Source organism: Tyto alba, unplaced genomic scaffold (assembly GCF_018691265.1).
Source record: "Tyto alba isolate M040663 unplaced genomic scaffold, T.alba_DEE_v4.0 Super-Scaffold_34, whole genome shotgun sequence".
Lineage (NCBI taxonomy): Eukaryota > Metazoa > Chordata > Aves > Strigiformes > Tytonidae > Tyto > Tyto alba.
The window spans coordinates 1,340,542-1,356,539 of NW_024881309.1; the positions used below are offsets into that span (position 1 = coordinate 1,340,542).

At 40.8% G+C, this 15,998-nt stretch overlaps 1 protein-coding gene across 1 annotated transcript; it reads left to right on the forward strand.

Annotated features, from left to right (window-relative positions):
• Nucleotides 1-9,201: 9,201 nt before the first annotated feature.
• Nucleotides 9,202-14,261, forward strand: BMP10 (bone morphogenetic protein 10). Its single transcript, XM_032985183.1, has 2 exons — nucleotides 9,202-9,546; nucleotides 13,148-14,261. Exons 1-2 carry the CDS (start codon nucleotides 9,213-9,215, stop codon nucleotides 14,089-14,091), a joined length of 1,278 nt encoding a protein of 425 aa, XP_032841074.1. The 5' UTR covers nucleotides 9,202-9,212; the 3' UTR covers nucleotides 14,092-14,261.
• The last annotated feature ends 1,737 nt before the right edge of the window (nucleotides 14,262-15,998 follow it).

The window sequence follows — 15,998 nt, forward strand, 5'->3', positions numbered from 1 at the left end:
CACTCCTATCTGCCAAGCTGCTCTAAGAAAAACTGGGAGATGTGCAGCATGATTTAAAGCACATTACAGACTCCCCCAAGCTACAATCCTAAATGTGGAGGTTTGCTTATTAAAAATGAGGAACTACCAGAGGGTTGGAATCTTTCAGATAGGGGAGTGTTTATGCATAGCTTACAGGTGTTAAACAGCTGTGAAGGAGGTAATGCAACAAGAATGATAGAGCTAGCAGTACTAGAGTCTAAAAAGAGGGAGATTGATTAAAAAATCTCCAATTAAAATGTACTTTCATGATCCCAAGCCTCACAAATGTTAATACAGCATAAGTAGTACCTGAGAGAGAGTAGTCTCTGTATCCATATGCTACCACTAAAATGGTAACAAACTGATGTGATGGCTAATCAGAAAACAATCTGTGAATCAACGAGGTAAGTTTCCTGGCTGTAAAGATATTTGCATAGAGCAAATACACTTATGGACTCTCATTTTCCCTGACTGTTGTGATTTTTCCTTTTTTTAAAGCTGACAAGATAAAGTTACATTTTTTGTGTGCTAGTTACATTTGGAGAGCAATTAGTCCTTCAGTTTGTCGGTCTTGGATATATGTAAGACTTTTTCAGGTGAGGAGAATTCAGCAGTTGACTTGTAAAGTTGTGCTATTAAAAGCATTTGATCAAACTCCTTGGTGATGCTAACCAGTACATAAGTATTCTGACTATCCTAAACAATAAAGTTGCAGAAGCCAGGCTGAGAGGACCAGACCATATTTGGAATTTTTGCTGCAATTGAATCCAAAATTAATGAGTAGTTCTCTATGGTTTCCTTTGGAAAAAGGTAGAAAAGACAAAATTTTATATTCAGTTGCATGACAAACATAAATGAGGCTGATGACAGCCCTCATTTATCCAGTATATTTCCAATCATCAAATTGCAGAAACTGAAATTTAACACATTTTAATATTTGAATTTTTAAGATTGTACTTAAAGGGTATTTTTTACTGAATCAGTCTTTTCTATTGTTATATAGAATTTGCTTTCCCTTTTTGATCCCAACCCCAACATCAAATAAACAGAGCAAATATTAGACATGCTTGTCTAATTTTTCCTCATGTTTTGTTGATGTGATTACAAGCTGCTGGCTTTGTAATTACTATCTCATGCTAAGACATCGACTAGCACTGCCAGAAATATATTCCATCTCTGCTTAGTACTCAAGTAGCCAATTAAATAATTTCAAGTTATTAATCAAAACTGTCAACAGAATAATTTCTGGTGAACAGAGCCTATTTTCTTCCAACCCATTGTTCAAGACTAAGAATCCATAGTTCTAAAAACGAAGGACGAGATACATTTAGTAATTGTTCCCAACAGCTTTGTTCTTTTAGGACTGTGGGAGTATTTAAATGGGAGTTCTCATTAAGGAAAAGAATGGTATTCCTCAACCAGCCCACTTGGACGTATAGCTGACAAAGAAAGAGGAACAATTTTGGAGATTTCTGTGAAGTTTTGTTTGGCAGTCTTGCTTTTGTCAGTGTCACTGAAACTGCTCAGATAGTTGCCCAAAGTTTAACACCCACATGAATACCAAAGCTCCATAAAATAACTAGATGATGAGAGAAGGAATTCCAAAAATGTAAAATTAAAACTTTCTCTTGACCTTTTTCTGTTAAACTGTTCTGTGAAGCAAGTATGATAAGAAGCCTACAGAGTCAAAACTCCTGGGTTTAAACAGCGTGCCTACTCTGCTGTTCGTTAGCACTGCAGTACATTCACTTTCTGTGTGAAGATCTCAGAGTAATTGATTTATTTTTGACCATGTCCCACCAGGTTTGAATTGTCAGACTGAATTAATTGTGTGACCTTTAAGTGTATTGCATTTTAAATTACTGTTTAATATTAATTAGGGCCTCCATCTGCATGGAGGCATATATCAAAATAAAGGGAGTGGAGACAAATCAATAGGTTTCTTGAGATATCTCCCATCCCATAATTTGTACAAGCAAATATTTAGCTTACTGCTCCTGGAAATACTTGTGGTAAATGTAAACATTTTTATTGACTGTGTTAGGTCATTTTGAGGCCTTGCAGGAAAAAAGAGGTTAAATGTTGGAGTGTACAGAAACAAATGGAAAAGCAAGGGCTTACTTTGCCTTTCTCCTGTAAGGATCTAAGAATTTTCTACATGTCATTCTCTGGCTGCAGGACTGAGCTACTTACTCAACCGTGTGCTAGAAATTTCCCAACTAAATACAAAGCCAACCCAACCACACCAGAAAATGGCAGCTCTTCCAAATAACTGCTTGAAGAAACAGCAGACAGGGAGCTGGGACTCACAGCAACAATGAGGCCATGAGCTTGCATGAATTTGCTGCACGTGACTGACAGGACACTGACAGGAAGGCAATGTCCAGCTATTTTCAGCTCTTCTCTTTTTGTTTCAGTTGCTCAGGCTTTTGCACTGCCTTGCAAATCTCTGTTTATCATTATTTATCTGTACTGCCGCATGGCCAATGACCCGCAGCTGAGAGCAGGTTGCACTAGTGCAGATGCCCCTGATGGACTCCCTTCCTAGAGCCTGGAGTTTTTGCTACCTCAGCAGGAAAAAAAGAGAGAGGAAAGGGAATTGCCAGTAGTGGTGCAGGTATTTTTTGTGCCCTGCTCATTAATATGACCCCCATCCTTTTCACTTGCCTGGAAATAGCTGACGAAGAAGACGTGCCGTTGGCTTCCCATATAAAGCTATTGCTGCGGATTTCAGTGCTGTCTCTGGGTCAGGAGGAGGTTGTGTTTTACAGTTTAAGTAGTTCCCTGCCCTCGTGGATGCACAGTGACTTTCCTTCTCACTGTTTTCTTTTTCTCAGTCACACTGGTTGCAATGCATTGCTACACTTCTCTCCCCACTCTTCCATTAAATACTCTTTTTTTTTCATTTTCCAGTGACATCTGAAATACGAATAGAGAGCTGCTTGGAACAGCCCATTTATGGGAAGGAAATCAAGAGCAGCCATGAACTGCGGCATACAGGAATAAGGACTTAGGCAGATGCAGGAGTGGAAACTAATTTTAGTTATTCCATTGCAAGCTCATCACACTGTCAGTGTCACACTCTTCTTTATCTCCCATATCACATCCAACAGTTACCTCACGCCACAGCTATCTCCTGACAGAGACCATTGTGGGGCATTTTTGTAATAATTTAATCCCTGTATTTTGGAGAACTTCAAATCACATGCTGTGATGGTTGCTAGAGCGCATTAGCTTGCATCACTCCTCCTTCCCTGAAATGGTATATAGGTCTGTGGTGTCCTAATTAGAGAGCAGCCTTGAAATTAAATCCATGTATTTACACAGCTTTTGAAAATGATTTCAGGTTTGCCCAATATGAATGCTGTGATTTGATCCAAGTGCTGTGACAGAGATATGTTGTGTACCTCCTTACACTGTCCAGTGGAAAAACATAGGGGTTTTTTTTTCAGACTGATTGCAGTGGTTTTGAGTGCTGATAATGTCACCAAAAGCACTCCTGTTCTTCCATTAAAACACACCATTTTCTTCTTTATTAATGCATTCGTGTGGCTGAGAGTGATGTCTCTCTGTGTCATATAGAAAAGACTCTCAGGCTTGACATTATTTGTTTCTGTGCTAAAACCTTGGAGAAAAAAGGTTCCCTTGTGCTATAATGCAAATCCCTTGCAGGAACAGGATGGGATAGGATATTTTCTTGTGGTGAAGCAGAATATTGTGTTTTCAGTTCTGGAAATTGGGGGACAATTGCTGGCTCTGCTATTGATGTCCTCTGCTACCTTGGGCAAGTTGTTTGATAAATTTTCTTCTATGAAAGGGGGATGCTTCCCTTTGCTATCCTCTGTGTGTCTCTATATACAGTGGGCATTCCTGGAGGACAGGATTAGTTTCTTATCTATTGCATATGCAAGTGTCTAACTGCTGCTAACGAATAAGCATAAAACTTAAATGAAAATTGTAAAGTTCTTTGAAATCATAGGATACTGGAAATGTTTGATCTTGTTATATTCCTGTCTCACCTACCCTATATGTGGGGATTTGGAATTGCAGTTTGAAGGTCTATAAGAAATGTCCCCAAAAGCCCATAAGTGGATGAGAGTCCTTCCCTAGTAAAATCCGAAATGAAATGCTCTTACCTCCACATTCCAGCCACGGTTTTACATGTGATATTTGTATTCATATATGAGCAGGGCAGACAAAATTTTAATATCCTCTCCCCCTCCAATATATTTAATTCAATATTTTTCCATCAAATATCTCTCTTCAAATATTATCAAAAAAAAAAAAAAAAAAGGCACTCTAAGGAATATCTGCTTTTCAATTATATTTCTGTATTTAAACCAAGAAGAGTTCTCTTTTCCTCTATTGAAATGTTAATCTCTCTGGGTTTCCTTGCTGTTTTTTTCTGAGGGACTCTTACAATAGAGCCCAATAAAAACAATCAGGGAAAAATGAAAAAAAAAAAAAAAAAAAAAAAAGGCAGAAAAATCAAAACAGTTTTTTGAATGTTTTTTTTTTTTTTAAAAAGCCTAATATGTAATAACAAACTTTTTTTAAAATCTTAATTAAATTTTTAAAGGTATGGACTACTGAAACAAAATCCACCTGAGTTTACCCATGGAAAAATTACATGTGACATTATAAGTAACTGGTAAACTTTCTTTTTATTCTCTGAAGAACTACTCATGTCCAGAAAGCCTAGGACACACGCAAACATTAATCACTCTCTCCCGGGAAAGGTTCCACATCCCAACCTGTTCTGAGTGTGTGAGTGAGAGCAGGTGTTCCTCTGTTCTGAAAATCAGACTAAGGAAGGCTGACGATGCTTCAGAAACACTTCACATTCTTTTTCCCCACTTCCTCTCACCCAGAGGAGCAGCACACCCTTTCTATCTTTTATATCATCGACCTTGACACTTTGTAAAGCCCCCCGCTTCACTTTCTAGCCTTTCAGCACCCAGCTTGCTTCACACATTCCTACTCAAACCCATGCTCTTCTGCTGCCTCTTGACAGAAGAAGCCGTGGAGGCATCGGCTTGGAGGAAATTGTGGGGTGCCTGAGATTAGAGTCTATTTTGGAGCCCCACAATCTTCAGGACTGACCCTTTCGACAAGTGAGCTCTTTCCAGGAGCTGCTGCATAGCCTTGGCTACTGCTCTGTCGACTGCACTCACGTTCATGCCCGAGCTGCTTAACACCATGAGTAGGAAAGGCCTCTCTGGGCTGATTTTCCCCTCCAGTTCGTTCCGTGGCATACACGTGGAGAGTATCCAACCCATACTGCCACCTCCACCAGGAGCCAGCTCCGACAGGAAGGGTGAAACATTCATGGAACAGGGCTGTACGCGTGCTGAATGTTGTTCCCTTACACTGCGAGGTTTGGTGCAGAGGCTTAGGTCGTCGTTAGCTATGTTTTCCCACGTACAGGTGCAATTAACTGGGGAAGCAAACACAAACTTCCCAGGACCGAGGGCCAGGAGACCTTTCAATAACTCTGTCTGCCTGATGCACCATTTATTGCTAATGAAATGGGGTCATTGGTTATGCTACAGATTTCATCATAATTAAACAGTTACGCTTACTAATGTTCCCTCCCCAGCTACCTCAGCTAATCTATTTAGCATAGATTTTTTGAAAGCAATTTCCTTTCTAGGATACTTACTGTGCATGTAAATTGTAGTGCAATTACATTTGTAGTGAAAAAAAGGACAAACCTCTGCATTTCAGTGACATGAAATAAAGCCCTTCTGTTAAACAATTTAATTCAGGCAAGAAAAAAAATCATTAAATTCATCAGCCTGCAACCAAAAGAAACAGGAAGTTGCTTTTATATCAGATGTGCTCTATGGGTATTCTTCATGTGGCAAATCCCCAGGAGGGTCTACATCGACTGTTAGGAAACTCACCAAAAGCTGGTTTGTATATAACACAGCAGGCTGCATTGCCCTTCAGCATGCTATTGTTCAAGGAGTTATCAAAACGAGAGCGGAAAGGCAAAGGCAGTTGGAATGTCTGCGCAGCAACTGTGTTCCTAATGAGCCACTGAACCAAGATGACGTATTTGTGGGTTAGGAAATTTATGTCAGATCACTGTGCACACACTACTTTTTACTTTACATATTTATATCTGCAGGGTGTGAAATTACAGATTCATAGAAAATCTGTCTGGAGGTTTAGAGAGGTCACCAGCCCAGCTTCTGCTCCAAGGCAGCGTCAGCGCTGCTTATGGTACTGCTGGAGCTGTTAAAGCAATGCTGTTCAGTTCTGTCACCCAGCAAACCAGAGTTCCACAGCAGACTAAGTTCTAATTCGTAGGGAAGTGGAGTGAACCTGGAAAAGCTCCTCTGGCTCTAGAATTGTTTGGATTAACAGAGGAACAGAGCAAAGAATTTCACTCAATGCCTGATTAAGGGCCAGGTGCAGTCCCCGAAACAGCCAGTGCATTCACAGTGAGAGAGGAGACTCAGCTGAAAACCTTGGAGCCATGTAGATGCTAAAGAAATCCTTCTAAATTCAAAACCTTCAACTCTAAATCTCATAGAAAACCTCAAACCCTCGCAAAGAAGACATGTAATACGGTGGATCCTGGTGTTACAAACTCTGCAAGGCACGTCTGTATGCTGTTGCCTGTGCAGTCAAGCCGTTATTAGTACTCGTCTGAGAAGGAAAACCAGATACAAGTGAGGACTGAGGATAAGGCTGTAAGCTGTGAAGTGCTGAGGAGGTCCAGCACCTGCTGCCTTCCAGCAAGCAGTAGCTCTTACAATGTGTTTATTTCTCCTTTAACAATATCTGCATTTATATATATGAAATCAGCGCATTTCTGAAATTAATATTTAAGCATAAAAAAAGGAAACCTCTTCTGTAGTTATTATCCCTCCCATGACAAATACGCTACGTGCACAGCTGGCTGTGACAAGCCATCCTGAAGATTTTTCTTTATGGTGGCCAGTATTGTGCTGGCTGAAAGAGCTAAGGCTAAGTCTGTTCTCATGGGTTTTAATGTTAGGCTCACTTCTTATGGCGGTGAAGACCTTAGTTCAGCATAGTCAGGTGATGAATCACCAATAAAAAGAAGACTGTGCTTTTCTTTTGAAGTTAATTAACAGAAGTGACCTGAACTCAGCTCCAAAATTTCCCTAAGTTTTCTGTACTCTGGAAAGCCATAATATTCAGACATGAGCCTTTGACAGTGCTGCAGAGGATTTATAGATAAACTTGCACAGGTAACCAGGAACTCCACAATGAGATCTAAATTAACCTTCCTAAGATCGAATATCTACTTCTAATGTAGTGTAGTGATAATGGGGACCTTGAAAATGTAATTAGCTTTTGTTGTCAAGTCCCTTGTGTTTAGAAGAAGAAAAGTTGAATAAACTGAGGTTAAAAGTCCATGCAAAGGTCTGGCTCCATGACACCAATACTGCACATGATTTTCATGAAGGTGCTGATATTTATGAAAAAAATAAAGGATGAATTTAAAACAGGCATGGCTTGAGCATTGTTCTAATTAAGTTAGCTGGAGTTGTGACCATTTGTGCCAGTGACAGATTTGGCCTATTGAAGAAAGTTGCAGAGATGGGGTAACAAATCAGTGGATGTGCTTAGTCATAAAGGAAAAGTAGATTCCAGAAAACTCAATAGATCAGTGGTGGTTTAGTCTTTGCGTGAAGTTCTTAGTGCCTGCAAGGAGAAAATCTGCAGCAGTCATAAGAAGAAATGCCTTTTTATCTTGAGTGCTGGACCACTGGGGAGCTGAGCTCTGGCCCTGTTGCCAAAACAAGGGCACTGTGAACAAGTCTGTGAAGAATGAGGCAATTTGGGTGGATGATGTTATATAAGAACCAGACCAATTTTGGCATGCACAATGCTCACATTTTGTTGAAATTTTCACACTAAAGCAAAAAGGGCCACTAAATAATTTCAGCACATCATTCTAGCAGAATCATTTCCACATTCCCTGCATTGTGCCTCTGAGCTATTTGAATTGATGCAAAGGTGAAGTCAGAGTAGTCTGTTGGCCTTTTATGTGTTTTCAATAAGTTTTAGACAGCCTCTTTGGCAGTGCTGTGACTAAATCAATATTAACTGTAATCTGACAAGTCACATATATAACATAAAGAAGGAAAGCAAGATTTTCTGAACTATTTGCAAATATTCCAGTCCTCTCTGTTTCTGATCATTTATATGGCACGCAGCACTGAGTGCTAGCGTTCAACTACTGTTAATGTTTAGATCAGGAAAGAGTGGTTTATAGTGAAAACAAGGACTATAAATAAATAAATAAATAAATAAATACATAAATAAATAAATAAAAGGTCTTTTATCATAAACTGCATGGTGCCAATGCAGGTGTATGGTGCCTGTATAAAAAAAAATTGAGGGCCAGATTTACAGGCCATGCTCCAGGTCGCATTTGATCTCTCTTCAAAGCGCTCTTTCCGGCAGAGCCCTTGCAAAGCACAGCTTTATAGTTGCAGTGTGAGAAATTCTCCTCGCTCAGCTTGCGCTCGCCTGCTGCTCTGCTTTCAGGGCCTTGTGACTCCGGTATTGTGGTAGTACCTAGAGCTCTTCTCCCGTGCTGTGTGCTGTACACACAAAGTAGAATGGACCTTTTCCCATAGAAGATCCTTCGTAAGTGTACTGTGAAGACTTAGCTCTAAAATAGCTTTGAGAAGGGCAGAGTTGTTCCTTGCCCTTGGTGTGAAATTGGTAGGTTTGGATAGGGGGTCTGTAGAATTTACATGTCAGCTTGAAATCTGCGTGGATTAAAGTTGTTCACGCAAGGCAAAGGAAGTCAGCTACCAGGAGGCAGAAAGAAAGGGCAGTTGGTCTCTGAGGAGAAACTTGTCCTATCTTCGAGTGTCCTAGCGCAGAATGTTTACAAAATGCTCATTAAGGGAAAGGGGATTGCGAGATAGCAACAAATCTGGTGAACAGCTTACACTACACGAGATAAGAGAGGCAAGGCGACCATAGAAGAGAGCAAGCCATATCCAATTACCGAGACCTGGTTTTGGGGAGGGGGAAGGGGGAGACAGACAGGACGGATCACAAGTTTCAAGACAAGAGCTTCCAAACTTGTCATCTCTCTGTGACACAAGCCGTGTACAACCCAGGGGATAAAACCACCACTTAGCCCACACGAGACCTAGAGCTTGTTGAGTGCGGTTGGAGGCTCGAGCGAAGTCATGGATTCTGTAGTCCTCCAGCTGTGGGCAGTCCTCTGTCTCTTGGTTCACCTTGGCGCTTGCAGTCCCATCCTGAGCTTGGAGCACTCTTCCTTGGAGGAAGATGTGCCTCTTTTCGACGAGATTCTCTCCGAGCAGGATGGTGTTGATTTCAACACTCTGCTTCAAAATATGAAAAATGAGTTTTTGAAGACGCTGAACCTCTCTGACATTCCCCTGCATGAAACGGCCAAGGTGGATCCACCAGAGTACATGCTAGAGCTGTACAACAGGTTTGCCACTGATAGGACATCTATGCCATCTGCAAATATTATCAGGAGCTTCAAAAATGAAGGTAAGATATGTGCATCTCTAGAAGTAAGTGTCTTTATAGTCAGCGTGAAAAGTATTTACCAGGCACGGAGCATGAACTGCACTAGGGGATAGAAGGTCTTTCAGTGAGGAAGGCGTTGGAAAGAGGCAGCTAACACTGCATAGCCCGGGGTTACCCAGATCCCGCTCCTTGCGAGATGGATCCCTTGTTTGCCCTTCGCTTTTGCAGCTGTAAGGTTTTGGGGGAAGGTGTTTGGGCAGCACCAAGTGAGTGCATCATTTTCATTATCCCCATAATGATGCACATCATTTGCAATTACCTGATTGATTTTGCAAATGGATACCTTAAGTAATATTTGAAATTAAGTCCAAAAAATGTTTGTACACGCTGTTCAGTGGTGCAATATTTTCCTATTATGAGTTTAACCAAATATGACTTTCTGTTAATATCCTCTCACTACTGATCCCCATGGGTTTTGTAATATTTTCTGCCTTCTGGCATCTGAACACAGTCCAGCAAATACATAGAAATACATGAAGTGGAATTTTGGATAATCCTTAGGTTTTACTTTGGAAGACTAGAATATTTGCTAGTTTAAGGGAGAAACAAAAAAAAAGCTGAAGAAGCTCAGTTGTGACCTTAGGTAGTTTCTCTATATGTTTCTGCTTCAGCATTTCCTCTCAGTGCAATGAGTACTAGATAATGTTTCAGTGCTAGCATTCAATAGTTCGTCAATACCTATTTACATCAGTACAGGTTTTATGTTAAAAACATTTTCCAACTAAACAATTCCAAATACCAATTATTCCACTTGACAAATACAAGTGCTTTGATTTGTTTTAACTATTCAGGGGCACATGCAACTATTCAAACTGATGTGGGGTTCTCTCATCCTTTGTTAGTGTAATTAATGAAATATAAAGCCATTATTGCTTTTCCTCTAACATTTAAAATTTTGAAATGGTGAACTCTAAGAAGAGGCTACATGCAAGTCATTTCAGTTTTGCAATGCAGTGAGATGCAAGGAGAAAATCCAAAAGCTCTGTTCTGCTCTGTTCTTCTGCCAGGCCTGGGCACTCCTTACCAGCAACATGTTTCTGGTTTGAAAAGGCACTACGTTGTGGTTTAAATCCTCTCTACATATTATTTTCTCCAGTATGGAGAAATTTATTGAAGGCTTGGTAGCAAACTAGTTACACCCACGGGTGAACAGTTACTCATTTGAACAGCCATGCCTGTCACTGCTCATCAGTATAAATGAAAACACATGCAGGAATGCGTGTTGTTTTCTCATTTTGCACTATTTGGAAAAAAATAAATGGGATAAAAATTGCTATGTACAGTATGCTAAAGAACAAAATACAGTGTGGTTTAGTGACGTAAGTCTGAAATTGTTCCACAGGCAAAACTAAAATTCTTTCAGGTTTGCAGCATTAAAAATGGTACAGACTAACCTTTTGCCAGTAATACATGTAGCTGTTCGCAGTTCTGTGCCATTCTGCAGCCGTGCCATTTGAGGCCTATTTCATCACTGCAGAAGTTCTGCGCCAGATGGGGTAAACTTGGATCAACTTTCTGCCATTTCAATATTTCTCTCACCTCTTCCAATCCAAAATAGCAAGACGCAAAGTGAGACTGCTCATGTTGAGAAAGCTTCATAAACACAGAGCGTTAAAGGGACTATGCAATAAATGTTTTGTTTGTGTCTTGAAAGTCAGTATAACTAAGAACCATCCATTTCATGCTAAAGAGCCCTTTTGATAGAGAAGTTAATTACTTGCAATGATAAGGACAGTAAAATCAGACCACGGAATTTTTTTGTTCACCTGCCTGATGAAAATTGTCAGTAATAGTAGTTTCATTATTATCCATTACGTTATAGAAATATAACATGCTGCATGGCTGCAATTAGCTTTTTGTTTCAACCCACGGACTGTAATGTCTCCATTGTAAATGGGACTGCAACCAGTTCTGAAAACCTGAATAAATGTCTTAAGGGAATTTTTTCTTTTCCTATGGACTCCAGATCTCCAGGGGTATGCTGGTAACAGCAGGAGATATTTCACCCTATGGACTTTCTAGCTAAAGAGCAGAGTCACATCCTGATTTAGGAATGAACACTTCTCATGCCCCGCTAGCACTCACCTGGTGTCTCACCTATGCTGTGGTCTTCCCCTGCCTCCTGGTGAATTACTTATGCCCATCTTCTATATGGTCAGGTTGCATTTCTCCACCCTGACATTATATATAATCACTGCAGACTTGCTTTAGCATATCAAGGTCTAGAAAACCGCATAGACTACTTCCAGTATGGAGATTATAGCTAAGTCTGAATAGCATTGTCTTTCAGCTCACGGTCTGCTCCTACCCTGGTACTGTGCAGAGCATATTCAGCTCCCACCTATACCAATTGACAGGTAGGGAAATGCAATCATAATCACCCTTCATTTTTTTTTTTATTTATGAAAGATGAAAGTGCAAAATGAAAAAGAAAAAAAAAAAAAAAAGAAAAGAAAAGAAACAGGCAGGTGCCTCAAAACTGAAATTAAGTGGGACAAGTCAAGTGCTAAAGTTAGCTGCTTGCTTATGTGCACTTGATGGAGCATGGCCAATACTTGCAGCTTTATCAGTGTAATTTTTCTACAAACATATCAAAATTGGAGAAGTCAGAGATGAAGATAGTAATAGGTCGCAAATAATTTGCCTTTGCAGAAATGTTATTCACAGTCTCTATGTCCTAACATGTCTTCAGTTACAAGTAGTCAGAATCCGTGAACAGTAATTCAGCAACAAATACAAAATCATTAGCTAAGGTTCCTGCCTCGTGTGAAGAAATGCATATTGCCTATGTATAAACAAATAATGCAGATAGGACAGCCAGCCTGACTGACAAGCAGATATTATGTACTTAGATGTTTTATTAACTAAAGCTGCCAAGAGTGCCTGGCTAAGTACAGCTGTTTGACTGCTCGCTTGAAGCCCAGCGAGTCTGTGGCAGGATTTCTGTTGACTGGTGGTTCACACTGGATGTTCACTGCTTGCTCTTCCTTACCAGGAGCATTTACATCTTCTGAACCAACTTTTCCTTCCTTAGTGTTTGGCCCTTTCAGTTTCTGAGGGAAGTTTCAGCAGAGAGGAATATTTTCTAGCACAGAAACACTAAGCAGACACAGATACAGCCTGCTGTTCTTACGAATGAAGCTTTACATGTCGCCTGTCTCATGTTCACTCCAGTGCCATATCCTTCTTCCCTTCCTCTTCTACACCTATTTAATAAATAGCTGCAGTGCAGCAACCTAGAAATGATTTGTATTTCAGTATTAGGCAACACAGTTTTAGTATGTAAAATCCTTCCAGGTGACAAGGAAGTCCCTGGAAGGCATGGGGATGAAAGGGGAATCTATAAATCCAGGTTTATGGTCTTTAGCATGACTGGGATCTTGCTGTCCTTAGACATCTAAAGTAAAGTTGGCCTTAGTACAGTTTGTGGAAATGATGAAAAACCACTCTCTTGGAACTGTTTGACTGAAACTAAGCAATGCAAAACATGTCAGATGAACTTCGGTGCATGTGTTGCTGGATGTATAGACCCATCTAAAATATCTGATTTTGTCATTTCCAGACTTGGCTTCCCACCCAATTGGTGTTACAGGAATTCGGAAATACCCTCTTCTATTCAACGTTTCCATCCCTCACCATGAAGAAATCACCATGGCAGAGCTGAGGCTCTACACCTTGGTGGAGCGGGACCAAATGCTCTACGATGGCCTTGACCGGAAGGTCACTATTTATGAAGTGCTGGAAAATGATCATGTGGGGGTAGGAGAAGAGAGAAAGACAGTGGCACTGGCATCCAGGCAGATCTACGGCACAAGCAGCGAGTGGGAGAGCTTTGAGGTCACTGAAGCCATCAGGCGTTGGCGAAGGGCAGGGCTGACCACGCACCGGCTGGAAGTTCATATAGAGAGCAGGGAAGGGGAGGAGCAGAATGGAGAGGGGAAACTCGATATTGACATCAACTCTGAGGCTAAGCATGTGCCCCTGCTGATTGTGTTCTCTGATGACCAAAGCAATGACAAAAAAGAGGAGAAGCAAGAGCTGAATGAAATGATAGACCATGAGCAGCTCATGGACTTGGAGAACCTGGAGGTTGGCAATTTCCATGGCCATCCTGGTGAAGAGGCACTGCTCCAGATGCGCTCCAACATCATTTACGACTCAACTGCCCGAATCCGGAGGAATGCAAAAGGCAACTACTGTAAAAAAACTCCACTCTACATAGATTTCAAGGAGATTGGCTGGGATTCCTGGATCATCGCCCCAGCAGGATACGAAGCTTATGAGTGCCACGGAGTGTGCGCCTACCCCTTAACAGAGCACGTCACACCAACGAAACATGCCATTGTCCAGACTTTGGTTCACCTGAAGAATCCCCAGAAAGCCTCCAAGGCCTGCTGTGTCCCCACCAAACTCGATCCCATCTCTATTCTCTACTTAGATGCAGGGGTGGTCACCTACAAGTTCAAATATGAAGGCATGGTGGTATCAGAGTGTGGCTGCAGATAGTAGCAGATAATGTACACAGAGGGGAGCGCACAGGGGAAGTATTTAATGATTCAGTCTGTAAATTTGTACATTTCAGATTTCCTATTTAATAAGGTTATTTAATGAGGCATGTACAGATAATTGTATGTTTCCTGTCATAGGGAATGGGCAAGTCGTACGACCATAGGGAATGTATATTTTGTTCCATTGCTTGCTTCTTGCTGTTCTTTGCTGTCCAAATTATGACTGAGTCGCTCTTCCTGGCAGGGCATAGAGCAGATCACTGGATTGTTTAGGAGGACTCTTGGTGCCAAAAGAGCACATAAAAATTCACAGAAATAAAGACATATTTTTGTACTTTATAAATATTGATTGGCATCTATAGCCATTTCCAGAGCTATAGGTGAACTATGGACAATTCACAACTAAATTGTTCAGTTTTGTGTAAAATCTTTATAAGGATCTTTACAGGATCAGTTTATATTTTTTAAATTTATCTCCGTAGATCTTAAGTGCCACCAATTCTCAAGCTCTTAAATCACTAAAGCACAAGAAGGTGTTACTTTTTTCCTTTTTTCTTCATCTTTTCTTTAGTCTTTCCCTGTCTCAGTTAAAGGTAACTGGCAGGGACGATTTGGCATCTGGAGCAGAAGGGAACCATTCCCTTTGCTGTCTTTCATAGTAAAGCAATGGGCCCAGGAGCAATACCAGGCTTGTGCAGTGCTCTGACATGCAATGCAAGAAATTCCCCCTGTGCATGTTTATTACAAAATCACCTTGTGTAAAGCAGCGCTGGCTTTGTCACATCAGCTATGTGTTGTCTCTCAAGGGCCAGAGCTTCAGGTGGCAGAAATAAGTGCAGTAAATTTCCCAAATCCTTGAAATTGCACCAGTTTATACCAGCTAAAGAACTAGTCCCCCTACCCAGTCCAGTAAATTACATACAATACAGCCACAGAATCCAATTCAAATGGCCAAGTAGTATTGCATTTAGTCTGCATAGAGCTAGACAGAAAAGGAAACCCCTTTGTGCCAGCTAGATAGAGAGGATCTTTCCTTTATGTATGTGCTGAAGTTGTCAATTCATAAAGTTATTGCCCCCCCTACTTCAACTATATATGATGGAGTCACATGCCATGTTTCCGCCACTCTTCTGCGACAAATCGTGGTGATAAGAAGGTGTCGGAGCTGAGAAACAATAGACCTGTCACTTTATTTATACTAAGCTGCAAATTTGTCAGATTCTTGGGAAAGTGTAAGTGACGTTGACTCTTTTAGCCTGTACCAGAGCCTACTGTACTGTCCCTGCATCTGTTTTACACTTTTAAGGGAAAGTTATCTTCCCTGGAAGTGATAAGGGTCTTTGAAAGAATCACTCTAACACTTCATGGGAATGAACACAAATGACTTTATCATGCACCAGCTAAAACCAGTTTCACCTATTTTCACACATACTCTTCTGTGCTTCCCATAATTTATTGACCTATTTATTGACTGCCTGCCTTTGTAATATAATGTAGAATACAGAATGTTTTATTTTTGTGTTTGTGTAATCCCACTTGGATAAAACCTTGTATCGAACCTATTTTACATGGAATCTCTCTGTTGAGTTGTGCTGCACAGAGACTGGGGTTGCTGTTTTCTTTTTTCTCCCCTAGATATTTGTAAATACCATATACCACAGTTACCTCCCTTGCTTACAGAACTCTTCGCTCACTGCAGCGATTTAAATAGCATTCTGGAGCACGTATGGTCTTGTCCAATGTATAACTACTCTTTCAAGGGTATCACTGCTTTAAGTGGTCAGCTGTGTAGTTTATTGTAGAGTTATGCAGTCTCCACTCGTGCTGCGTGTTTCCAGATAGTGGGCTGTGCCCTGGGGCTATATTGCTTTATGCCTGCTACAGATCTCACTCTGCGAGTCACTG

Coding starts and splice junctions, on each gene's coding strand:
- BMP10 (XM_032985183.1), top strand. CDS start 9,213: ATGGATTCTGTAGTCCTCCAGCTGTGGGCAGTCCTCTGTCTCTTGGTT. Junction 9,547..13,147: donor CAGGAGCTTCAAAAATGAAG/GTAAGATATGTG, acceptor TGTCATTTCCAG/ACTTGGCTTCCCACCCAATT.